Raw genomic sequence first — 27916 nt, forward strand, 5'->3', positions numbered from 1 at the left:
GAGCCGCGCTAAGCCGGCTCGTCGTCGCGATCTCTCGCGCGCGCCGACACCGCGAGCTGCTCGGGACGAGGGAAACGCGCGTGTCGACAGCGCCGATTAACTCGTCGCGACGAGATCGATTACGGGAATTAATTACGGCGCGCGATACTGCAGGGATACTAATCGCGCTCTCTCGGCGATGTACATGGTGAGATATTTAATCACGGGGGAGAGGGGAGGGGGAGCGGTACTTCGCGAGTGTTAGCGTCGCGGAATGCATCATCCCCCCCCCCCCCCCNNNCCCCCCCCCCCAGTTTTTCGGCGATTGATTAACGCGCGAGTGTGCCAAAGCGCGAGCGAGCGGTGCGCTCGGCTACGAAATTACTCTTTCCCTCCGCTTGTTTCTCTTCGTATATTTTCCTCCTCTTCTTCCTGTTTCCCTCTTTCGTGATTCCTTCGTATAACTTCGTGTACGCTTCACCTCCTTCCTTTTTTACGCCCCGTCGGAACGCATAAATGTTTGAAGGCACGGATCGTTGTCATGGCATACTTCGGATTCCAGCCGTCTCTTCTTATTCGCCAACTTCTCGATCAAGACGGGCAGCGGAGGGTTAAAGTTATCGCCGGGGGAGGGGATTTTAATTTTATATGTAGCTTCAAACAGGGCTGTCAGTTTCGATTACCCGGGTATCCGAGACGCCGGTATTCGTAAACGGATCTTATATTTAAGACCGTCTTAAGTCTTTGTCCGACAGATACTGTACGGCTCGTTTCACTGGTTACGAAACATTTGAAGATGAAGTCTTAAGACGGTTTTAAATGCAACATCCGACTGTAAATACCTTCCGTCGAGTCATTCAGTGACTGAATATTCGGTTAATTTCAGATATTATCGTTATCTGTTATCGTTAAAAAGGTCAATAATAATTTGTAACGTCTGAAATTTCAGCCGTATATTCGGTTATTGAGAAACTCGGGTAGTTGAAATAGTTGTCGAATAGTTGAAATTAACATCTCTAGTTCCAAGTTGCCGCAGACCTGGAAAACCGGAGAAAACCGAGAAAAGTCATAGAAATTTAAAATGTCATGGAAAACTGAAAAAAATCAGGGAAAGATATAAAAAAACGTGGATTTTCACTCGTCGGCCTAAATTTACACTCAGAATTATATTACGTTACTAAACTTTTAAGCTTGTGTTGATCTTGTAATAATATAAGTTACCTTTCCTGCGATCCCCGCTTCTAGACGTTGGAGATTACATATTGTTCGTGGAAAATTCGCCACTGCCGTTTGGAGAGCACGAAAAAGTCGGGAAATTTCAAAATTCATTTTCCGTGGTAACCCCCGTAATTTTAAAGGTTCGGGGAAAAATCCGATTTCCTTCAATTTTCCCGCGATTTTTTTTCAGTTTCTCTTCGCGAACGAACGAGAAGAATGGGGGGGAAAACTCGAGTTTGCCATTTTCCCTACGGATTTGTTCGGTTTATTTTCGAGGCAAGAATTGAGAGGAGCGGTTCTTTTTTAAACTACAATTTAACCGTCCCTTGGTAGCCGGGCGCGACCGTTTAGGGACGCGTTCGCGGGTCGCAGAAACGGTGGGGTCGCGCGTCGAGTGAAACGATATACCTCGCGCGCGCGGGAATAAACGAGAGGGCGAGGTGAGGGACTTTAATGCGTAATTGTTGTTTGCTCAAGCTCGAGAGCTCATTGGCAACCGGCCAATGCATAATGCCAAACCCTTATATCCACGTCACGAACATTGTTGTTACACATATATTTCGCACGAGAGCGAGAGAGAGAGAGGGAGGGACACGGGGAAAAAGAGGGAAAAAACCACCCCCCGACGAGGACGCGCGAGCGGTACGGGTCGGGATAATCGTCCGGAACGGATCATCCCCTTTTAATATCGCAGAATTTTATACCACGATCGAGCACGCACACTACAGAGATAGAAAGACAGAGCCACGGATCCGCGATCTCTGAATCTCGATTTGAACGAGTTATTCGCGGCCAAGGAGGGAGAATTCGTCTCGGTATTGCCAGAAGCGAATTAACGGCGTTTATTTAGCGTAACGGATAGGACGATACGGCGGAAAACAGTCTTGTGTGAGGAAAACAAGACAAATCCGTGTCGATCGCAACGCGCGTGGACTCTCCTTCTTCGCTGGAAGTCGGCGCTCAATTTTCGTTCGGCTCTCAGCCGCGAGGGAATCCCGAGGTGGCTCGAGGGAGATCCGCGAAGCTGCATCGGACGTTATCGGAGGATTCGTCGGAATATCCGAGGTGCCGCAACGGTATCTCCGCTTTAAACGAGAAACACGGAATCGATGCCGTGTATGTTTTAGCGTTGTGTGTTGGTAGGCAGTCGGCGGGATCTTCCGGCGCGTGTGTGTATGCGAGAGAAGAAATTACTTAGCGCAGAGACGTAGGCCTTTCTCGCCCGGAAGAGGAAGGTGTCGGGGCGGTCGGAGATGTGCGGGAACGCTCGCTGAGTATCGGCCTACGATAAGTATTTTAAGCCTTGAGCCTTGAGAAATTCACAGTCGAATGTGAGGAGAATAATTAACTGTGATTAGTCGATTTCTCAAGGATTCAAATACCTATTGCAGACCGACACTTACGAGCTCAAGCGACGTTGTTTCGCGTTCCGCCAAGTTCCGGGGGTTGACGTGAAATAATAACGCGCTTTCAATTTATAATTGTACATACATCGCTCGCGCGCGAGCGGTGCGGGGGAATATTTATTATATATCCGCACGGTGTGTGTTACAACACACGGCGGCCTCTCCGAGATCGATGCTACATCGCCGGAGGAGAACACGCTCGCGTGAATATCCGGGGCGTTTGTCGCATTCGCGCGCTTTCCCGAAGACAAAGTCTCAAGACCGGCGACACTTCATTAGCTTAAATTAACAGCGGAGAGCGGGTCGTTACTTGTTTTCAAGCAGCTGATAACGAAGCGTGTGCTTCAGACTCGGCGGCGGCTCTTTGAAGTACGAAGCTTCGAGATCTCTCATCCCGCTCCGTTCGAGATTTCATCGAGAGCGAGAGAGAGGTTGCTTGTGAAAAGTCCCTGTTCGCGGGCGTGTGAGAAAAGGAGATCAGGATGCATCCTCATCTAATCGGTTAAGACACGTAGACACTCGTGTGCTCTGGTGTGGCACGGGCGGTCGGTCGGACTCCAGGGACCCGGAAATGAAAATATCGCTCCGGTTCCGGTCCACTAAAATATTTAATGAAGGTTCCGCTTTCGCCTTCGGTTTCCTGGACAATGAAAGTATCGGTGAGCCGTAAAATTACGGTTTTTTCGGTTCTGGTTCCTTAAACTTGTTTCCCCCTATTGACATTTTTATTGACTTAAATTATACGTATATATATATACATACGTATATGATAATATGTTAGAAAAAATAATATTTCCTCGATATAAGTGGCATTTCTTCACTATTTCCATCTTCTGCTCTTTTCTCGATATATAACGTTACCCCTGTTATTTGTAACCTCTTCCTAACGGTACATGTAAATTACGCAGATTCTGAAAATATTCGGAGAATATGTTCTGCTTTCTCGTGAGAACTAGAATTCTATTGTGAAGTGGAAAATACGATTACTTAAAATCGTAGAATAAGAACCGAAATCGTGAACGTGAAGAGACCGAAAAAAATCGAACGGTTCCGATTTCGGTTCCGGTTCTATAGGCTTTGTAAAATTTCGGTTTACGGCTCCGACAAAAATACCGGTTTCCACACGGTTTTCGGTTTCGGTTCCAGTCCGGGTTCCTGAGTCGGATCGAGCACAGCTCGAGCGATGGCACCCCAAATAGGAAGTAAACGCTGGCGAGGTACTGGCTCAGTGCCGATTTTTAGTGAATAGAGGCCGATTTGATACTGGTGGAATATTGGATGATAACAATGGGCTAAAACTCGAAAGATGGTACTGTGAGGGCTCAGACACGACGAAAGGAATAAGAAACGAGAGATTCTAAGAGTTTTAAGAGAGAGAAGGTCATTGAAATTTCTCAACGTGATAAAATTCAAACGCGAACTTAGCGATAGTTGCACAAAGCGATAGGAAGAAACAAGAAGAAGGAAGAAAAAGAGAGAAGTTGGCATATTACTTCGCCTTCCTCGACATAGGGAACCGATGCGACGAGGGGTCTGCGATCTGTACGAAAAGGACAGTCGTAAGGATGAAACACTGCCTGCGAATGATTCACCGGCCGACACGAGACAGCTCGGCTGTCTTCGCGACGTCGATGCCGCGATTCACCGCTACTTTCGTATCGAATGCGAATCGTTTTTGTATTCAACAACTCGACGTATATCGACTACGCGTAGGTAGAACTTTAGGTAAGACCATTAGCTAGAAAAAAAAGTAAAGCAACACAAGGCGCCTAGTTAGAGAAGCGTTGATTAAAAAGAAATAAAACCGCGAGACTTTTATTAATCACACACCCACACACACACCACCGAACGAATGCCTTAATCGGGGAACTTTTTGTAAATCGGTAGCATGGACTGAAGAGAAGAGAAAAAAGGAAAGAAGAATAAAATTGAGAAACACACAAATGTCGCACAAGCTCTGCGGAAGATCGCTACGCATCGGTCGGTTGAATTCGGTTAAGTATTTCTCGCGGAGTAAAACAGGAATTGAGCGCCGTAAGTCGTTTAATAAGAGCGATAAACGCGCGCGCGCGTTTTGTACGGCATTTCAATTATCGTCGATTGGTCATTGGCGTTGATTAATTGCGGTGAAATAATAAAAAGAAAGTCTCCATTATATCTTTAGAAATGCGTTGAGTCATTACCCTGTAAATAATTTATCGGAAATTACGGCAACGTTGTGGAAAACAACTTCGCGCGTGCGGTGCATGACGAATTAATTTCCGCATTAATGTGCGACAAGTTTTAATTGCCGATTCAGCAATAACGATAATTATTTCGAGAGGTATTTCAGCGCAGGACGGTAATTACGAAATTTCTCGCATTTAGAGCCAGATTGCGTGTGTACACACAGACACACGATGCACACGAGAAGTATATATGTATATGTATGTAAATCGTACGAAAGAGCGACACTAGCCGTATGTACATCGCAATAAAAAACCTACTTATCCGCTAGGTATCGTATTTTCCAAACTAAGACGAGAATTGTTAGAAAGATAAGAAAAAAAGAGAGAGGGAGAAAGAGAGAAAGGAAGAATAATGAGTCGAGTGAAAATCGATCGCAGGTCGGTCAGTAACTTTATTATCACGTCGACTAAAGTAAGAGTAAACTGTAAAAACCGACGTGGCAGAGAATACCTAATTTTTCAATCGACGAACTCTAATTATTCCGTTTAACTTGGGATTTGTGCGTGCAAGTCTCCACGTAAGTCGCGATAGCGTCGCGTCGCCGAATGAAGACTCTCAACTATTTCGTCGAAGGATCCTCGCCACGCGCGTAGTTTAGTATAAAAATCTTCTTCGGCCTTTTTATTAGAATTTTTCGATACGGCGGCTTTATTTCGTACTGTTACGGACAATTTGCGAAACACGACTGTATCGCAAAATGATGTATATACCTATAACATGACGTATGTTTGTCAATAAATAATTCGTACGATGAAAATGCTCCGTTGCTATTTATTCGTCATGGGATCGTATCAAGGGATTCGTAAGTATCGTAATGTCGGGTAACTTTGACCTAAAATTTAACGCTTTTCTATCTACTAGATAAAATTAAAAAAAACTATCAGTTGTTATTACATCTAATATAATAATATAATTTCTTCTTCTTTATGACAACGAATAATGGTGAAATTTTAGCGAGTATTTTAAGTTTCTTCGATTTTTTAAAAATTCGAAAAATTATTGGAAATTTGGGACAATGCTGTCAGGATTTGAAGTAACTTTGTCCCAAGTGCTATATTCCATTGATTTGGAAGTGAATTTGGAGAAACTCTTCTTGAATCAATGTAACAAATCAAAAATTCTTAAATATTAACAATGCATTATATATATGATTACGTATAAGTTGTTGTAATTTCTAATTAGTATTACTACCTACATTTTTGAATCAGAACTAATTAAATCGAACAATCTGCTAAGTAGCTAAGAAATCAATATTTTCAAAATTTGGACCAAAGTAACCTCATCATGGAAATAATATCTGCACGATGTATTTCGAGGGAGAATCTCACAACACAACACTTTTATATTCTAAACTCTTAATCATTTATTTTGTGTGTATATATATATATATATATATATATATATATACATATNTCGCTTATATATATATATATATATATATCCCTTTAGTGATAATTTCGCAATAAAGTATAGATCGCTTAACATAGCCGAGGTAGTGAGCACTTTTGAAGTGTGCTGCGATGCAAAGAAGTGGCTTAAATACTTCATTGTCGGATTGATTTTAGTGCGTTTCGCATTAGGTAACTCAGTCAAAATACGTTTCAAAGTGCACTCGTGACTTGATGATCATCCATTGCGGATAGAGTTTCGCGTATTTTCCAACCGAGAGAAGAACCCATCGTGAATAATTAACGCATAATTGAACTTTGTAAATCCTTCAGCGTGGTAACGTTCGTACCATTTATGATATGGTTTTCCTTATATCTCAGCTATAAGCTCATTTTCGGCCAAAATATTTCCAAGATATCTTCGGGATCAGCGCTTTCGAGATTTACAGGCTATTATTTGTATAATTCCAAAAGCAAACAGAGGATCTCCTATAATCACGTTAAAATGAAATTCCTGAAGGGAGGGTCGATCGCACCGGTCCGACGACGAGGTTTGCGTATGCAATAATCGGCGTTAATGCTAAAACTTATCGACTATCGCTCGTTATCTCTCATTATATTTAACTCAAGTACGCTCGTAAATTGGTATATGGTATATTTACGGTCGTGATATCAATCTCTCGCGATACCTGTAAAAATAATCTCACTTTTTAAACATATCCTGCATAGAGCTTACGTAGAGAAATACGTATTTAAATTCTATATATGTATATTTAAGTTATTTATTCTCCTTTCTCATTGAATCATCTCTGCCGATGTTGAAACAATTTCCCGAACGAGTTTCTTGCAATGAAGAAAAAAAGAAATCGTGTCTCCGTGATTGATTGCAGCGAGATACGAAGAATCATTCCATTTTCCATAATGGCACAAATTTTATACTCAAGAGTAGAGATAAAATATGAATTAATCTACATACACATATTATACCTTCAGAATTAACTGGTAGGATATTGAAGTGGTTATTGGATTATTCTATCGTAACAATAGTAACAAAGATACTGCAAATTATTCGCAGCGATCCGAAACCTAGTCGGAAAACTAATATCCTCCTCTTTCGATACACATCGTCTTCTCGATATGCCTTAAAATATTTCTCATTCATCAGAAGCGTTACATATCCTACGGAAATTATATTTATAACCATTCGTAAATATCATACGCCTCAGGCTCGCATCGACCGAATGAAACCGGGGAATCCGTTCCCGAGTCTCCGGAGCCGCGCAACCGATTACAATGCGCTACTGATTGGAACCTTTTGCAATTTTACTTGTCGCGAAGCGCCTTTCGTAGCAGTCGTAGCCGACGAAGTGGACAGTTACGACAGAGATCGAAAACAAAATAACAAATCAACGAGTCAAAACGTACGTTGTTTCAACAATTTCGCTCGAGTTTGTGTACAACCGTTCTCTCGTGAGGAAGTCTCGTAGCGTAACGGCGTCCCTCCGAATAAAATCTATGATATACGTATTTCGATAGCGCCGCGCACACCCTTACACAAGTACATACATATATATATATATATATATATATATATATATATATATCTTTCGTATCTATCCTCTTAGTTGGGCCTTGTAGAAACGCATTTAAACCTGCCGCACTCGCTTTCTGATACTCGACGCGCCCTGAGTCAGTTATCAACATCGCTCGGATGGTGCGCGTCAAACCAATTAAAATCCGTCGCGCGACAACGACATCGCGGAGATTCCACGAGAAATCTTCTCGAATGTGCATCTCGTTATTCGATACGATACCGTGATATCTTCAAATATTTTACAGAATACGCGAGATACGTGTTGAATCTCAACGATCTCTCTCTGTACAAAATTAGATCAAACGCGCTCTCTCGTAATTATGTGCTAAAATCCCCCGAACATGCCGAGACACCTGTGTTATAAAAGTTCGGGTAAATGATAAATTCGCGCGTTCTCTCCTGGAATGCGACAAAGAATGCTTCGATATCAAAACCTCTCCGTCTCGCGAATGACAAGGTGAACGCTCCGCTGTTGCGCCCGAATCGAGTTTCGAGCTAACCGAGATTGAATAACACGGAAATATGGAGAATGAGAAGAAGAAAACAGCGGCATATCTTATCGTGATTAATATACAGACTTTAGTACGTGTACATTCCGTGTACTCACACTTGCCGTTTTTTCCCCCAATACGATAATGTGTATTATCCGTGATGTCTCTCAATTAACGACTAATTTGCGCCAAACATTGCGCCGATATATCTATATCCGTGAAAAAGCACCGGAAAATCATATCTCGCGAGTATCTTCGCCGCAGTTATACGTTACGAACGTGAATTAGATCCGAGGGTGAATCCGAGGGTAAGAACCACGAAAATAGTAGAAACTGGATGCGACTCGGTGACGGAAAATTCAAGAAGCTCTCGGCCCTCGATGACCCGTCGCATCAATGTCGAGCCCGTCGAACAAGGTGTTACTCTAATTATTTAGGCCCGTATTAATAGTCGTTGCTTGGAACTTGTCCCGAATGAGATACTCAGACCTGAATGAAGAGTCAGACCTAAGTTTTTCAGTTAAATTTCACAATGCACGTGACGTTCTACCCGTAACAGCGATTTAACTGAAAAATTCTGATCTAACTCTGAAATCGTATCTGAGTGTCTCACTTGAAGCAAGTTTTAAGTAACAACTCAGTACGGGCCTTAGACTTCGATATTACGCTATGTAAAAGTCACTATAGCGTGTATGTTGCACTATTAGATGTCGGTTGTCTTTTAACACACTAAAGGCCACTTTCACCAACTCCGGTTAACCAAATTGACTGATTAAACGACGACCAGCCAATTGCTAAACCGATCAATAAAACTGATATCGAATTCCGTTGAGTTAACCGTCGGTTGAATTTCACCGGAATTAATGAAAGGTCGCCCTAAGGATATATCGGATTGGGCTGAAAGTTGGTAAATGGAAAAACAGAAGACTCGAGACCAGGTGGTCTCCCAGTTCATCGGCAAAACAATTATGGGTTCATACGAGATGGTTCAAGTGGCTTCATGAATGGCCGGAAACGTCCTGTAATGACGGGCCCAATCGGATACGTCCTTCTGGATGGGGCGTTTTCAATGGCCTTCAGCTATATATGTATACATATATGTACAAAGTCTTACTTGTACTATGTCGCATACATTCACGATACCCATCCAGATTCGCAGACAATCTTCGGTGAACGGATCTACCACAGGCATACTTCCCAATCGCTTCGGTTCCTCACACACACACACGCGCGCGGATATTGTTCGATATGACCTGCCTTCAACACACATGAGCTCCCTCACTCACGTGTCACCAGGAATGTGTCACGAATCTCTCTCTCGGTAATACAGACCGCGACGGGGAGAATGTATCATACGTTTATACGCGCCGTAATTCTCGAGGGAACGCAAACTCCAAATCCTTTTCTGCCGTGTCGATGTCGAAATCAAAGCTTCATTACTTGTGTGACATCTAATTAACATATAATTCCCAGAGACGGTTGTGTATGGGAGAAACACGCCGCACGTCGCCGACGAAATAACAGACCGTTTCGCGTAGGTAGCGTGGACTGCCGACCGCATGCTATTTGCATACATTTGCGATGTGCAATTCTATTTCCCCCTTTTTCTTTTCAACGCATAGGTACATCCCAGAAAAAATATACATCGACGTGGCCGTTCGCCGACGACGCGTAACGTCCCTCCCGTTCTCTTAAATTTACACAATTAGCTTACGCCTCGTGGTTCCCGCGCGTGAAATTCCGGAATTGTGCTCGTCCCGGCAGCCGTGCTCGCAGTCCGTGTGTACATACATCAGTCGGGTTACGCTGGCGATTGACTACCTATCGAGTATTAATGATTCATCACAGTTGGATCGAGTAGTGACCGAGATTCCTCAATTTTCGTCAAACATCGCTCGCACTCGAAGCAACGACCGGAGACAATCGTGCACAGGAGATAATCGCAACGACTACGTGTATGCAACAACGATACCAGCAAGTTGGCTGTAAACGGATAAGCGATCGAGGAAGCGTATACAATACGAGATTGGCACTCAATGAAATGCCTTGTCATCACCACGGGTCTTTCGACCTGTGAAAACTTAATATGTCGTAATTGAAGCTTATCGATGATGACGGTTCTTTCATCGTCGAACCTTTCGAATCATTTAGCTGCGCGTTTCGTCACATATCGACGATCAAATCGAATTGCGATTGTCACCTCAGTCGATATCCATTAGATTTTCAACAATAAATGAGAGGGGGGGGGATAGAGAGAGAAAGAGAGTGAGAGAGAGAGAGAGAGGGGGGAAAGAGAAGAAGATTCGTACACAGTTGCGCCTTATCGCAGAAAATAAACTATTCTCATGTCGGACTGAAAAATGTTATCGTCGCACGGTACGTGGGTCAATGAGCGTTGTTTTAAACCCGGGACTCAATACGCTAAAATATTAACTAAAGCGAACGGCGTATCATCTGACGACGGGGGAAAGGAGCGCGATGACGAGCGCCGATATACTTAGGCCGATACTGTCTGGGGACGCGCAGTGGAGATAGTCTTTGTGGTAATACGTGGAAGGTGGATGCTCGTCCCCTGGCTTGCACCATTCGCCCCGCGCTTTGAACTCCATCTTGAGAAGATAAAGCGGATCGTTAAATATATAAATATATCGTTAAATATATAAATGATCGCTACCACTCATCGCGTCTTCCCAGAAAGACAGAAATGCTGACGGAACGTAGCATAAAAACATCTAATGTATGCTTCGTGATGCCGTCGCAACAGCACGATATATTTAAAACGTATTTGTTTTAAGAAATATTTATCACACCACGAATCCAGTATCGACTTTTTATCGATAATTCTGGTTCAATCGCGTTCTCTTTCGGGCAAAATAGATGGCATCAGAATATCGCTGCAATTTTCACGCCACCGGATGATCTTTTATGTACCGACAAAATGTTTCTTGTGGGAAAGCATTTTGACGTATTTATATTAACCACGATGCAGACAATATACCGAAATGTCTATCTGGGTTACTGCAATTCGTGCCTTCAAGTCGCTTCCTCACCTGACAGATATCTCGGCAAGGGGGACAGATCAGGGCACCTTTATGCAGCCATCCGTTCTGCATGATTCTTATAATGATTTCTTGCCCGGCGTGATAACAGGTGTAAGTATAGTTGCCGACCTGCGTAGTAAGAGAGATATACAGTCAAATTCACACGTGTATCCAACGAATTTCAAATTGGATTTCCTCGAGAACGAAGCCTCGTATGAAACCTACAATTTCAATCTATATTCTCGATTCACTTTTGCGCGGGAAAACATCTCCTTTTCCGTCATACACTCGATTTCTAAACGATTTGGACATTTTTTCCGATGCAATTTGGGATGCAAATGATGGTTCAATGGGAGAACTCGTTTCCGAAAAACAAGTTCTCCCATCGGACCACTGGATTGCGTTCCAAACTGCATCGGAAAAAAGTGTCCAAACTATTTAGAAACCGAGTGTACAGTCGGTGTAATATATGTTATACCATTTTCCTAGATTGAAACTTTGTATTGTTACACAATTTGTAATCATAATTAGAGTCATTATAACTAATGGTACTTTCGCGATTTTCAACTTTATGCGTTATATGTAAGGTTGAGAATCGTGTAACTTTTTATCTTAGGAACGGCACAGCATGCATGACACTGACCGTACCACAATTTTTGACACATTCTGTACATGTATATCACGTTCGTTATCAACGTCAGGCAAGTATGATGCAAATGTCTTTCATGAAAAACCATCGTCGCATATTGGATTGGTGTAAAAATACGTTCCGCTTTTTAATCAAAATGTATATATAACGTTCATTTATTTTAAAATACAATCGATCAATTTTAAATATACACCGTTTTTTGTTCGATAAGCTGTCATCTTTCCGATGACTGCATGATCTTGCATTCATAGAAATTATGGACTATCTGAACGAAAAATTGATTAAGGCCAATGTATCCATAATTAGATTCTATATTCTATGTTGAAAATCGTCGTAAGTTCGTCTTCAGATAATGCACAGATCGTTTCGATTGGCTATACTATATATAGTTTTAACATTTCGGAAAGAAGCCAGATTTTTTCCCATTTTTCCGCGGATTTTTCCTATCTTCTTATCTTCTTTATAGAAAAAGTAAATGTGATAGGTTCTAACTGAAGCAAAGTTTAACTGAATGTGCATTTTTCTGGACGAATTTTTCTACCCTTGAAAGAGAAACTGAAGAAATATAAAAGGAGGAAAAGTCGATTTTTCTCCGAGATTTTTCAGACAGCATCCAAAATCGGGACATAAGCGTCTTTAAAACATCCTTAAGAAGTCTCTAAGACGTATTACGTGCAGACGTCTTCAAGACGTCTTAAAGATGTTTTAAAGAAGTCTTATGTCCCGACTTTAGACATTGTGCTGTCTGGCTTGACTATGAATACCGGCCTATGAAACGGAACGAACTTTTGCATCAACCCAGTAACACGTAACAGCGAAATTCTTTCTTCTATATCCACATTACCAAACTAAGTCTGCTTTGTACGATTATGTGGCAAGAAAAATAATACGATGTAATGCATGGGGAGAGTTTCTCAAATAAATCCTGCACTAATACAAAATTATAGTTACTTTCGGTGCCAACCATATTTTATAATAGTCTGCATTATGCATATATAAGGTTATTATCACTGATAATATAGCATAACATTTACTAGAAAAACGGTTCTCCTGTTTTTATGGTTAAAATAATCAAGTAGGTTGGCGCCGAGAATGACTATAATTTCCTATCAGTTGTTGCGCGAATGCGATATATATCGTCTCCCGATCTCGATCCGCACGGTTTCGTAACTCCGTTACGGAAACCTTTACGAGCGTCCGCGGTATCGCGATGTAAAGTACTCACCATAATGTGCAGTCTGCCGGCTTCGCACTTGTACAGGTAACAACCGGAGCCCCAATGCTGCCACTGGCGCGCTTGTTTGCAAGTTCTCTCCTCCCACATGTCGTTAGTGTGGTCAAAGCACCTCGAGTGCGGGCCATATTTCTCTAACGCGAAATTCTTGTCCGGATCTGAAAGAAAGGGTCCACTTGGGGCGAGCCAACGAGAGGGAAAGGAGGCGAAAGAGAGAGAGAGATAGAGAGAGAGAGAGAGAGAGAGAGCAGCTATGCTACGCTATGCGCGCATTTCTTCGTGACGCGCGAAACGTCGTCGTGCGAGCGACTTACGCGGATTATTCTCCTCGTAAAGGCAGTGGGATCCTCTGACCACTATATTTCGTGCCCTCCATGTGAATTCCTGTATATACGGGCAGTAATCCGCCAGGGACACCGATCCGCCGTAGTATTGTTCCTCTCCATCCGGTACGTGGGGAATCGAGTCGAAGTTCTACAATACGAGAGAGAGAGAAAGAGAAAGAGAGGAAAGGCCGTCAACCGAGAATCTTCACACATGTCGCGAATTCTCTCGCTGTCGATGCGACACGTCGGCGCAACTCGGAGATATGTCATGAATTCGCCGTTTCAACAAGTCGCCAGAGACGCGATATATTTCTTACCTGGTATTTCTTGGGCAACGGTTGCTGATGCTTCACCAGGTTACACAGAGCGACCGAGCTCCGATCGTCCGTACACTCGGTCTGCAGCGGATCCTGTTTCACTTTGTTGCAGAAGGGATGTATCGACTTTCCACTGAAATATTAACACACCCTCGTATAAGCGTCGGCGACGACACGACGGAGCTGAGCCGCTCCTTGGAGTATTTCAACGTTTACTCACGATAGAGGCGATGATTTGGAGGATATCCACTCCTTGCAGGATTTCATGGCGAAATTGCAGCCGAGATTCTTCCCCCATCCCAACTCCTGCGCCATCGAATAGTTGGCGCTATACCAGCCGGTGTCCTCCATGAGGGCGAGCGTTATCCTCGAGTAAACTGGATTTTGCGTATGCGTACCCGTCATGGCTTCGTTCTGAAGAAACGAAATAGATCGAATTATACAGGGAAAAGTATTATTTTATCGTTTAGTTTGAGAAAAACGAATACTCAGTTTACTTTTCTTGTTTTAAATCATAGAGCTGCCTTCAACATGGAATATTTTCTTGACAAGTCTTAAAATATACTTTATCACAAATTTTATAAAGCTCGATGTTACGTATTCAGAAGAAAAATTTATTCTCTTTTCAAGGACGCTATAAATTTTATCGAAAAGAAAAATGAAATTCGGTTAATTTGAATATTAAAAAAATCGACATTTGTTTCAATTTAATATATTCTCGATTGAAGTAAATTTACTAGAATTCGGGACATATTTTAAATAAATTTGATTCTTACACGAGGGAAATATTATAGTGAAAGTTACCACAAAATTTTGTAATGCCGGACTATACCGGAATTATGACTGAAATTATTATGTGTGTTGTAACTTTTAGTGGTGTGTATAATGAAATGTACGCCATTAAAAATTGCAACACACATTCATAATTTCAGTTATAATTCCGATATTGTTCAGTATTACAAAGTGTGGTGATAATTTTTATCACAACATTTTCTCCGCATATGATGTATGAAATATTTGCGGATATATAAACTTATGAAATATTTGAAACAAGTAACATTTAATTGAATTTCCATTTCCGAGAAAGGAGAAACCAACGGAATCTCGAGGTCGGCAAATTTCGCGAGTCTCGTCGTTAGGATGACGCAACTACTGATCAATTCATTTTACCAAGGAACTCGAGCAAAGGAACACGTGAGTGAGATCTCATTCTCGAGAAAGGAGACAAGCGAAATGATCAAAAAACGCAAGACACACGTCGAGCGTAACCTCGTCTTCGAGAGGGGAAACTAGCGGGACTCTCAAAAGCGGCGAATTTCGCGGATCTCGCCGCTTCGTTCTGCATCGCGGCGGCCCCGAGTTTTCGCGTATATATCGCGTTCCAATCCATTTGCGTAGCTGCGAAGGAAAACGAAGGAGGAGAAGGAGGAGAATCGAGAACTCGAGATCGCGGTATATACGCACCTCGAACACGCGCTTCTCCCAGTGCGTGAGAGCGGTGCCGTCCTCGCCCTGGTCTTCCAGTTCCGCGCCCTCCAGTTCCGGGCAATTGAAGTGCGCTTGAACCTCGGCGCGGACCCGAGGCGTGACTATCATTTGCATCGTCCTCTTCACGTAGCCGTCGTGCACTTGCCAGTGAGGCCGGACCACGGTTTTGATCGTGTTCTCGCTCCACTGATGCGTTTGTAATCTGTCCGAAACGAGTATCGGCCCGTTATTAGCATATGCTGATTCGAGATGGCCGAGGGGTCGCGTCGTCCGATCTCCGATAATCTCGCCCGCCGGCGCGATGCGGCGCGACATCGCGTACATGTCGCGCAATGACCGATCGCACGCGAGCATTCGTGTAACTAGCGAATGCTCGTCGCGTCTTGCTCTGAATGTACTGGCAGAAAAATACGTAATATTTGAAATTATAATGGCACAATTACAAATTTATAGCCAAGGAAACCATAAATATAGCGAATGCTACTGCAATATAGATTATAATTAATATGTAGGTATAAATGACCGACCAATGTAAATTTTTTGTCGGGTGTTATGATTCTAAGTATAACTCCAGTAAAATTGTAAATGTGGCGTGGTGACAGAAATTGACTGTTTCATATATAGTTGACTCTCTTTAAAGTGTCATCGGTGTATTATTACCGAGAAGCAGCCAATAGTCATTAGTGATCATAGTTACAAGTATATCACGGCAAATCGGTAAAATTTCGCAGCAAAAGTCTGTTAACAGCAGCAACCGTTTCCGTCGGAGAAATCTAACTGCAGAAATAGTGAGAAAATAAATATTATTTGTCACTTCTTTTTCAGTATCTCAATCATACTCTCAAGATATAGTCAATGATTTTACCTGACACACGATGGAGTATTTTTAATTATGACGTATTTTTAATATTATTAGCCCGGTGGATCTTGAATTCGAGGCCTCTTGAGTCTGCTATTATATTAAACTACGTCAAATACGTCATATGCTTGAATATATATACGATATATACATATATTTCTGCTACGAGACGTGTAACAGCGATTTGCACGGAATCTTTCACTGGCCAAAATCAGTGAATTATCAGACAAAAGAGTCAAGTGGAAGAGTTGCCTCTACAATTCAAGGTCCGCCAACATCGCCATCGGACTTTTCGAAACGCCGTCGGAAAATAGAAGATCGCAGAAATAAATTGAAAATCCGCTCGCATCACACGCGACGGTGTATGTACGTGTACGTCGAGAGGTGTCCCGACACGATTATTTACTCCACGCATCCTCTCTCGCCGTCTCGTTTATTTTTGCTCGCGCATCAGCTCGTTCCCCAACACGGCATAATATATATCTCTCCGTATTTCCCGCGCGCGCGTTCGCACGATTCGATTTCTATATATACACACCAGCCGGGATAATAATGACGCGGTTTTCTGCAACATATTTACTGTGTGTCAAACATCCAATATCTTCGTGACTTTGCAGCGCCGGCAGATGAATATAATTGCGCTTCATCTCTCCCTCTCTATCGTGCGCTCTACGTCTTTCTCTCTTTCTCTCTGCGTTCATCCCCCATATAAAGTGATTGATGCGATACGTCGGCGAAACGCTGTTTTCGACAGCGACCAGCCCCTCCTCTATCCTATTTCGACATGACGGATGAATTCGCGAATGGCCATTTTGCCGGGAACGAGCACGAGGTGAAAAATATTATTACGCTTGAACGTCAGCGCAAAATCGCTCGTCAGCGTATCTCATATGCATAAATTGTTAGGTGCGCGCGCCGCTGCTCGAGTGCAGAAATAGCGTGTAATGCGAGCGGAGAAATTGAATGCGAGTCTATGCAGTCTATGAAGGGAAAAAGTAAAAGAGAGAGTTACGGTTTTCGGATTACGAAACGATGAGTTGGATGACACGATGGTGCGCGAACAGAACCGTGTCGTATATTTCTGCGTGACACTCGTTGAATCGAATTACGTCGGGCTCTTCCCGCGCCTCGCTGTATGCGTTATTCTCACGCTGATAGTCGTTCAACGAACTTCGCCGTGACAATGCACAGATATTTGAAAAGACTGTAACTAGGAGCTTGATTTCGTAATTTTTTCCATATTTCGGGATAAATAATATCAAGCTTGTTACTCGTCTGGAAATCATTTGTTGCTCGTGGAAACGCTTTCGAGTCTCGTCTCGAGGGTCTTTTCGATCGTACGAGCTAAAAATGTCGATCGGCCACTACTACGTCACGCGTCAATTTGCACTTTCGGCTCGAACTAGCTGTTTCGCAATTCCGCAGTTCGGTTATTAAATTTAAACGCTCGAATAAACGAGAATAATTTGCATTTATGTGAAACAGATAATTAGAAGCCGGGTAGAAACAAATGGAAATGTAATTGACGCTAAAAACGCGAAACGAACTGGCCGGTGAAACTGGCAATTTCGGGCAAGGACCAATATTGCCAACTTAGATTATCTTCCATCATTTCTAGCTTATTTGACTGTCAATTAGAGTACAAAAATCATCGTAGCTGATTTTCGTTTCAACATATTTTCTGGATTAATTGAAAATTGAAACCGGGAATTTTCTTTCCCGAGATAAGCTAACTTTCTTCTCCTAAATTAAATTTTAATTAGACTATGGGTGATATTCGTAGTCAGATCTTGCGAGGAACGCAGTGGCCAATAGACTTCTAGCTTTTGTGGAAAAACGGCACGATATATGATCTTTCGTCGAAATTCATGCGTTTATTTTATATTACATATATTCACTGTAATGATAATGGCAATTGCATCCGCAAAACTACGTATCTTCTTTTTACATGTATGCGCACTCCCACATAGAGCGTGTACGCATTTTCTACCTTCGGCTTATTTCTGGCTCATCTTGAAGAAGCATATGACGGATTTTAAAATGTCGACTTGGCAACACTGGTAAAGGCAACGTTGGAAGGAAATATCTCCGAGCTGGAGAAACGAATGAAGAGCTATCGGCTATCGGCGAAGAGCTAACGGTGTTAAATTTATTTAAAGTCCGAAGAAAGGAAAAGTACCTTTCTGTATCGTTTCGCAAACGATTACACCTAATACCGCCGTGTTGTATTACAAAGTCCATGTCCTGACGAAATCTAAGATTACAAAGAGACCCTCTTTCTCCGTGCGCCGTGGCGGATTAGCGTAAACCTTAAACGTAAGAGGATCCTCGTGGAGATATTCAGACGCGGTAGGGTGAGAACGCGCGAGCTCACGAGCAGATGGATGGCGGGAGATGCAAGGAAACGCTTGAATTTGTAACGGAGAACGCGCCCAGGTTGCGAAGCGAGGCGGAAACGGACGGAAAGGACGACTAGAACTAAAACGGGAAGCAACGAAAGACGACGGAGGGAAAGAAGGGCCGGCGAGGCGAGATGAGGTGAGCTCAAGCGAGGTGAAGTGAGGAGGTAGACGAGAGGTGGAAAAGAAGAAGGCGAGGAAATTAAAAGGACGAAGGGCTGCGATGAGAAGCAGAGGGGAGGGGACGACGAACAGCTATCTCCGACGAAAATCTCTGTCCCTCAATTTGAGTTCCCGCGACGTCGTCGTAGGGAAAAGAATCATAGAACTCGCGGGCGCAAAAAGTTGCCGAAAGTTTCAGAAGTTCCGCATACATTACCGGCGTGGCTTCATAATTCCACGACGTCGTGCTACGCGATGAGCGATGTTCTGTCGAAAAGAGAGAAAGATAGAGATAGATAGATGGGGACAGAGTGGAGGAAGAGAGAGAGAGAAAGAGAGAGAGAATTTCACCTTCGCGGCATCACTCGAGACGCAAATCAACGTTGGAATTCATGAGGCCGCCCTCTCTCTCTCTCTCTCTCTCTCTCTCTCTCCGGAGGAGGAGGAGGAGGAACCGGACACTTCAGGGAAAGAACGCGCCGAGAACATACTGGAAAATTATACGCCAGAGCGAGCTTCGTTCAGGAAGGGACTCGCGGAGAACGTCTGAGTCATTCCCGAAATCTATTACCACCCGGAACGCTGGTGGATCTGTTGCTGGAATTTCGCGATTCGAAGTGGAAAGGCGTCGATTTTCGTCGTCGAACGGAGAGGTCCGCGCCGGTGAAACGAGAGAGACAAGGAGCTACTGAGGATACAAACAAGCTGATGAAGGAAGGAGGAGGGTGATGGTGTGAGAGTGAAAGAAAGAGAGTGAGTGAGTGAGTGAGTGAGTGTGTGTGTGTGTGTGTGTGTGAAAGAGAGAGAGAGAGAAGTAATGGATGGTGAAACAGAAGGAAGCACACGGGAAGAAGGATTTCGCAGGGTGGAGAGCGAGGAGCTCTCGCATCTGCCAACGCCGGAAGCCAGTTCGTTACGGTCCGTCGACTCAGATAGAACGGGATAGCAGGAATTTTCCAATTTTAAAGGCAGATACGCCACCATCGGACTGTTGTTAAGAGGCGAGACGAAGAAAAAGACGAGCAGGAGGAGGAGGAGACGACGAAGAAGATGCCATCGTGTGATGAATCGGCGAACGAAGCCCGCTGTGAACAGTCGCTCGTCGTGGCCCCTTGTATACAAAATCGTCGTGACGATAAGCCTGACGAGATCGCTCGTGAGGATTAATTTGTCAAGCGAGACGAATTTCCGGCAAATCCGAGGCGGCAAGCGTGAAGCCGTCGAGAAGAAGCCCCCCACGTAGTACCAGCGTAGAAAATTTCTTGGGATCTAATTGGGATCTGGTTCGATTTTTCTCAAGATAATTGCAGGTTCCAGTTGGGAAACCCACTTCAGTTCCGTTCAGACGTGTTTCAAACGTACGATTCTAAGCAGGAAGCTTTAGCACTTTAGAAAGCGCTATGTATGGGAGAAAATCGGGGAGTTGTATAGAACATCGCATGTACACCGATAACGGCGTGCAGGGCGAGAGTTTTCATAAATCCTCTTCTAGATGCGAGACTTTACGCTGGAATATTAAGCTCCGCTCATTGGCCGGGGATGCACATGCGACGGGAATCGATTTCAGACAATGCGACATTTGGTATTCTAACTAGGGGCCATCAGATATTCCGTGAATACGTAACCCGTCGTCGTTTTCGACCGTCGGTTAGCAATCGAATTTCGAGTACATCCTCCAGCGTTCACCTGAATTTCTTACGCCGCTCCACCGAGGCTAATAATTTAACGCCCGCGCAATTGTCTATTCTCCGCGTTTTCCACACTTCGCCGTTATAAAGGAATTTCGATATAAAGACGCGCAACGAGGGGAGGGGAGAGAAAACGTACTTTTCATTAAGGGGCGGTTTCCCGGTATCGCTTCTCCGCGGTGTCCTGGGCTCGCCGTTCTCGTCCCTGTAGAAAGCGTAGAGGCTGACGGAAAATCCTAAGGCGTGCAGGATCTCGTGCTTAACGGTGCTGAGCAGCGTTTCCAACTCCTGCGGTTTCGTGCTGATGCTCCCCGGGCATAGGTTGGCGTGGCCGGCTATCGGCCTGGAAGCAATTAAGTCCGCTTCAGCGACCACGGAGATCTCCTCCCGCCTTCATTTTAATTATACCGGCCCGAATTCGCGTTAAATCTCCTCCTCCCGTTATTTCCTCGGGACTGCGGAGCAAGCTCTTCCCGGCCGTCATCGTGACGATGACGAAGCGGACACACACGCGCCGGCGCAAAAACAAACATTGTACGCGCGCGTAGCACGCGCGTAGATTTGCATAGAAATCGTGCCGCGATTTCCATGAGAGGTTTCCGTCGGGTCGATACATTAAGTGCCATGTGACGTCGTATGTTATGCAAAGTATGTCTTTTTCTTCCGTTTTCCGCACCTGGAATATTCCCGGGATTTTTCCATAAGCAAACGCGACGCGAGCGCGACGCACGAATACCGGTCGATCTATCACGATCAGACGTCGCGCGAATAATAAAATTCGCGCGAAGCGCATTTACATCGGCCGGCATACGACGCGTGCGATGTATGTACCTGACAGACAAATTTAATCTGCTCAATATTCGCGCTCGCGTTTCGGCGGAGTCATCGAGTTAGACGTCACAGGCGGAGAGAGAAAGGGGCGCGCAGGAGAGGAGGTCGAGAGTCCCCGCCTCGGCGATTCTCGATCGCGAAATTGGTCCTGCCCGAAAAATTCAGAAGGGGGAGGATCGATGATTCTAACAATGTCGCGTGTATTTATGCACGTACGTGCGCGAATAAATTACGCAGCCGAATAAATTACCGATTTCCTCGTTGTCGAATGCGCAATCGTAACGACTGTTTGACGACGAATTAAAACATTTCGGAATAAAAATAGATTTAAACAGGCGCGGCGTAGCGACAGTCGCCGCGGATAAAAAAAGGGACGTGAAATATTTCACTTTAATTAAAGTCATTATTTCGAAAAAGGCCGTCGGTTGCCGTTGTTAAATCGCTCGACCCGCACAACAACAGTGTCTCTTACAAATTCTGTCAAATATTTAATCCGACGTCCCGATGAAATATACTCATGCCAGATGGTGTTTGCCTCCGTTTCGTTCGTACAAACGAACCAGGATTATGCATGCTTCAATCATGGCGGGCTACTTTTACAGTATATTATTAACACAGCACTCGCACGAATGCGTCAAAGCGTTGCGAAAAAAATGAATGGCGTATATGTGTTAGACGTTCGTAAACAAAAAAAATAAAAAAATAAAAAAATAAAATAAAAACACACTTTCACGTTGTCGCACAAATGGATATTTAATTTTCAAAAAATTCTTTGACACTTCTTAATTATTATTGTGATACAGGAAAGACCGGAGCTAAAAAGATTAATTATCACAAATATTTTACTTAATAAAGGAGCACATTTTTTCTATAGTGTAGGTTGGTAGTGTCGTTTTATCGCGCGTTCAAAATGGCTTATGGCCAACACGTGGCGTGTGGAACTTACATTTTTTAAAATTGAACGCGTGTTGAATAAACTCTTTCTGTTTTCTCTATTTTTATTGGCCCATTAGTTTGGAAATTGCTGCTCGCAATTTCTCTGCAGTCATGAGAAATTTTGTAGCACTAACTTTCCCAATATTTAGTTAACTGTTATAGCAATATTGTACAGAAATATAATTTCTTTTATTCAAAATGGCTGTTCAGATTAAGTTAATTCAAATGTGGTGGCTGTGATGTATTATAACTTACATGTAGCATGTGCACGGCAGCATACACATGAATCGATGAATTTTGTTAGAATCAAGTTATCCAGTTAGATTGAGAAGTTATATTCATAGATGTAAAAGTTTTAGGTAGATTTTAGTTGTTTCTTCGATGGCCATAGCTCGAAAGCGTGATCGAAAAATAGAAGTGAAACTGCACCTGATCACGTGATGCCATTAACTTTAAGACTCCTGATCCCTCGCTGCAATTATCTTTGTTTAATGACATCAGAAGCAAGAAGAGATATGCCAAGAATTCTTGCGTCTTGAGTTCAAATAAAATAATAAACTCACAAAATGACATTTGTAATCGATTCAGAACGCTTGTAAAATCTTTCAAACATTTTTCTTTTATTCGAACAATCAATAAATAGTCGTAAAATTAGCTTGACATGGAATCTTTCTTTTTAACCTCTTTTCTCATGATTTGATTAATGTTAATTTTACGATTATTTATTGGTTATTGAGGCAGGAATAGCACGTCCCCTGCGAAACCATGAAATATCATGTGAGTCATGTGTATTATTTTTCTTCACGATAAAAATTTTATTACGCAGCTAATCATATCTGAATTTACCACTGTTTTGAATAAAACTTATTTGTAAATAATTTATATAAATAATATTCCAGTAGTCTGTTTCTCAAGATCACAAATATTTTTAAAATGTCGGAATAACATTTCATATATATATATATATATAAAACATTATTCGTTTATCGTTTAAGCATATTATTTTATTTGCAATCGTCTTTTCAGTGGCATCGGTAAACAATTTTTTCATATGAAATAAGTTTTATTTACACATAAAATAGCGGTAAATGCAGATAGTACTTATTTGATACGAAAGAATTTTTCACTGATGCCACTGAAAGAACGCTTATAAATAATAAAATAGTATGCTTAAACAATACACATATAATTTTTCATATGAAATTTTCATTCCAACGTTTTGAAAATATTTGTGGTCTTAAAAAAGGCCGATGGAATTTATACAAATTGTTTATATAAATTTATTTATATAATATAATAATTTTATTCAAAATAACTATAAATTCAGATACGCACAATCGCGTAATAAATTCTTCAGTAAAGTAGAATAAAAACAGTCTACATAATTCCCGTGGCTTCGTTATTTCGTGGTACACATTTCGTGGTTCTGTTCCTGATTCACGCGTAATCTAATACATTAATTCGACAATTTGAAATAATTCTCATTTAAAAACTATCATTTTAATGAAATTTTGGTAAACGAGAAATGCCTTTGATTAATATCAAGAATCTCCCGATGCACTCTCAGCATGCGGTTTTCTGGGACACCTTGTGTATATAATTTTATATATAAGTTATATATATAAAACTATTTCTTCTAAAAGTTAAACAAAATATAGTTACATTAAAATATATATGATATTATGAAATATTGCACATATCTATTTTCAATCAATATATAAAAAGTGGAAATAAGCCTCGATCTCTTCTATACAATTTCAACGAATAACGTTATACCGTTGGACTCGTCTTACAACGTACGATGAAATTTTCGTCGAACAACGAACTCACCGATCCAAGGCAGCTTCTTGTTGGCAATGAGCGGCGTAGGCCACCGTTAAACCTTTGTGACACCTCTCGGTCTGCATGGCGGACACGTAGAAGACGAAGTCGGCACCGTCGATGCCCGGACCCGCCTTGCTACCTGCAGCTACCCCGCAATTGTGCCCCGTCGCGTTGCACGTTCTGCAAACCTACGCAGGTGTATAGATACACACATGAAAAACCGTACGGAAGATCGTTACACAGCGATTGATCGTGACACAGCGATCAGTCCGAAGAAAACGCCGCTGTCGTCTCTGTGAAATCCCAGTTCAGTTTTCACTTTTCGCGAGTCAAATCGTGCAATCGGACTAATTATCAGCGAGAGGAGAGGAAACGTCCCTCTCGGGAATTTTGCGCCGACGTGACGCGGAACGATTTCTCGCTCGTCGTAACGAGCGTTGGACATGCGAATTACTGCAAAGAAGATCGCATCTCGCGAGACAACGAAGTATCCGAAAACGTTGACGCCGACAACGAGCGGGGTCAGAATCGCATTACCGTCCCGGACACCTCTAGGATAGGGTAAATAATTTTACACTGTCAGCGAATGCCTCCGTCGACGAGAGGTTGACGACGTCGTTCCCCGATCCTCCCCTCGTGTCCCGTCCTCTAATAAGTTATCCGACACCAATTCGTCTCTGAGGGCCGTTCATCAATTAGCGCCTCCCGTTTCCAGTCGGCCGTCGTCAAAGCACGGCTACCACCTCAACACGATCTTCGGCAATCGATCAAGATGAAGCGCCGATGAGGTTATCGCAGTTACCGCGTCATTCCGACGGATATGCATGTTCCGCGCAAAAACATTAAGATCCTGCCGCCGCCTGTCGTGTTCACACGCTCTCCCTCCCTCCGCGGGATTCCCAGCCGAATTTTTCGGCCGAATTCAATCCCCGGCTGTTTTCATCGCGAATAACAACGAGAATTCGCGATTAGCGATTTGCATCGAGTAGAAATGTGCGGACAATTTACACGAGGATAGATTCGATCGCCGGTAATTTGCCGGTTTTAATGGCCATCGGTTAATCGTGGCGATGGGTTTTATTGGTTTTATTATAGTTTCCCTGACAATTGTGAGTACAAACTCCGGGAATATCTCGGAAATAACATTATTTTGACGCTATATATATATATATATATATATATTATATTATATCGAGAGGCGGGAAAGTATTCCGGACCGATAATTGCAGGGTCGCTTCACGTCGTATTTACGTAGCCGACCGCGAATAATGGCGATACTCGATTCTCTAATATACTAGAATTTACCTCATTTGTATCGAATGGCGGACGGCGAGTTGTAATTCAATCGAAAGCCAGATTCAACAAGACTAGCGAGTCGCAGAATGAAACCGTGCGAGCCCGTACGTTCGCATGTTAAATGTGAAGCTCGTCGATTCGCTAAAATCACACACATCGTTTTCGGCGTGCCGCGTTTATAATATCATTAACGGAATTACCAGCGTAGAACGCGGCATAAATGGTCGCTATTTAGACGGTTCTTAGATTTACATTTAACACTCATTTTACACGCGCGACAAATTGTTAATACACATATTCCCGATACCTGTCGCGCGGTAAATAATTAACGCACACGGTATCGCGCCAATTATACCGAGCATAAATTGTCGGATACAAATAGCGGGGAGCTTCGTTCCGCAATTAACTCCCGATTTTATTCGAGGAGTTTCACATCGGTGGACGGAGCGTGAAAATTTTCCGACTCTGCATATCATATCAGCCGAGTTAACTTTACGGTCGCGTAATAATTCACGCAGCAGATAGAATATTTCTCCAAATTTAGTTTAGCAGTCACACACAGTTAATGGACATGTGTGAGACGGCGAGAGTATGTGGAAAGAGATAATAAAATGTGCGATGTCCCAGAAGGTGCGCGCACTCCATCGTTTTGTCGACTGCAGCCTCTCTCTCTCTCTCTCTCTCTCTCTCTCTCTCTCTCTCCCTCTCTCTCTCTTTCTCTCCCTCTCTGGCGAACTTTTAATCGGTTTTCCCTTAACAAAAATCTAACCGGAAGCTACGCTCTCTCCACAATTTCTCAATTTACACAACGCGAACAAACACCGGCATTTGTAAAATCCACCGGAATAAGCATAATCTCGCACTGATTAATTAAAGGAATAATATACCGCTTCTCTCTCTCTCTCTCTTTCTTTCTCTCTCTCTCCGGCGATTCGCCTGCATGAAATACGATCGTGAATTTTTGACTAATCGACGGCGGTAACGAGCGAGCAACCGAATTGCCGATTCCACGTTCGCGACGCTCGAAATACGGCCGAGCCAATTTCGATCCGCTCCTTTGACCGGCCCCGGATATTTATTGCACAATTTAACTCGGCCCGGAAAACTTATCGGGTAATTACTTACGTCGAGATGGTCCTCCGGGACGACTACCTCGCCGCACATAGTAACGGGACGGCAGGTGTCTATACAGTGCGTATGGTGGTCCTTGACGAAAACCTGACTGCTCTCGCATTTCCTGCAGGCATATCGGAGACGACATACTGAAGAAATTGCTCGAGAATATAGCACAACACGAGAATATAATAAGGTCAGAATTAGATCGTGAAATATAAGGACGAGTTGCCAAATTCGTATACTTAAAGTATCTTTGAAGCGCTCACACGGAGAAAAGTAAATTCACTGTTGTAATGATATCGATCGCGACAGCGATAAAATTTCGTTACTACGTGATCAAACTAGCAAATTATTCGTAATTCGAGGAGAAATCAGTTTTTCTGCCAGGATCGAAAATATTCCAACGAGTGAACTCGTCCTTAGGACACGTTAATTTACTGTTAATCAACAAGTCCGTTTTGCCGTCCACATAGTAATTGATAGATTTCGCTGCGACAGTATGAAATTTGCTGTGCCAGCAAATTAGTTCTCTCCACGTGTAGCTGCTCCGCGCCTCACGCAGAGGCGCGCCGCGAAAACCCTGGAAATTACTTACGGAAATAAAGTTCCGAAATTAAACTGTAATATTATCGCTATGTTAGACTCAACGCGCGCGAACTCGCGCCCGTCGCGGAGTCGTTCGACGTCGAACGAATTCGCGACGTAAATTAACGTACTCCAACCTCCCGCGGGGGAATTCATTCGGCGCAAATGCGGCGGCTCCGATGTAAATTCCCATAGTGATCGCGTTGAATTTCAACCGCCTCTTTCGCTTCGGCGGAAAGAAGGTTTCGTATTGTGTTCCCGCGGATCTGCCTTCATTTCGCCCTAAAGGAGGGAACAGCCATCAGAAGTTACAAGTGAGTGAGAGAGAGGTGCGGAATTTTATTTTCCTCTTTTATCGGACACGCTCTCGGTAAGAACTTTCGCGGAATTACCAGCCGTCACTTAGACGAGAGAGCACCCGAGGAAGTCCGTTGAAATTGCAGATATTAACGAAGGAAAACCGGAGAAAACGCGGAGTCCGGACGTCGTATTCCGGACGCGAACGAACGTGAAAGGGCATTCGCCAAGTTTCGATCGATGCGGGAATGCGCGAGGGGCAATTTCGAGAAATAATTAGCGACAGTATAACGCGATAGCCTGGATATTATACGAGCGCGGATTAAATATCCCATACGGGAAAAAAATACAGTTGTCCGTCGGTAGAATTGCTCGACAACGCTGTAATTGGAGCTGAATCTTCCCGATTCAATAACAATATTATTGCAACTAATACTCCGTGCATTGTTCCAATCATTTAGATACATTAGTTTCAATGATATTGATATCGAATCAAGACAATTTACTCAAATCACGGCGCTGTTGTACAATTCTACCGATATAATAGCATTCCTGCCCGTCTG

General features: G+C 43.1%; 1 protein-coding gene across 1 annotated transcript in view; it reads right to left on the reverse strand.

Annotated features, from left to right (window-relative positions):
- Positions 1-6251: 6251 nt before the first annotated feature.
- LOC106750148 (leishmanolysin-like peptidase) overlaps positions 6252-27916 on the reverse strand; it is a 330954-nt gene continuing 309289 nt past the window's right edge. Inside the window, exons 6-15 of the mRNA XM_014630276.1 lie at positions 26481-26592; positions 24066-24247; positions 20608-20811; positions 15337-15562; positions 14093-14286; positions 13873-14005; positions 13544-13703; positions 13221-13387; positions 11356-11475; positions 6252-10914 (exon numbers count right to left, since the gene is read on the reverse strand). Of these exons, the coding sequence (XP_014485762.1) occupies positions 10756-10914; positions 11356-11475; positions 13221-13387; positions 13544-13703; positions 13873-14005; positions 14093-14286; positions 15337-15562; positions 20608-20811; positions 24066-24247; positions 26481-26592 (1657 nt within the window). The 3' untranslated portion in view covers positions 6252-10755. The remainder of the gene's footprint in view (positions 10915-11355; positions 11476-13220; positions 13388-13543; positions 13704-13872; positions 14006-14092; positions 14287-15336; positions 15563-20607; positions 20812-24065; positions 24248-26480; positions 26593-27916) is intronic.

Source organism: Dinoponera quadriceps, unplaced genomic scaffold (assembly GCF_001313825.1).
Source record: "Dinoponera quadriceps isolate SergipeBrazil2010 unplaced genomic scaffold, ASM131382v1 scaffold4585, whole genome shotgun sequence".
Classification (NCBI taxonomy): Eukaryota; Metazoa; Arthropoda; class Insecta; order Hymenoptera; family Formicidae; genus Dinoponera; species Dinoponera quadriceps.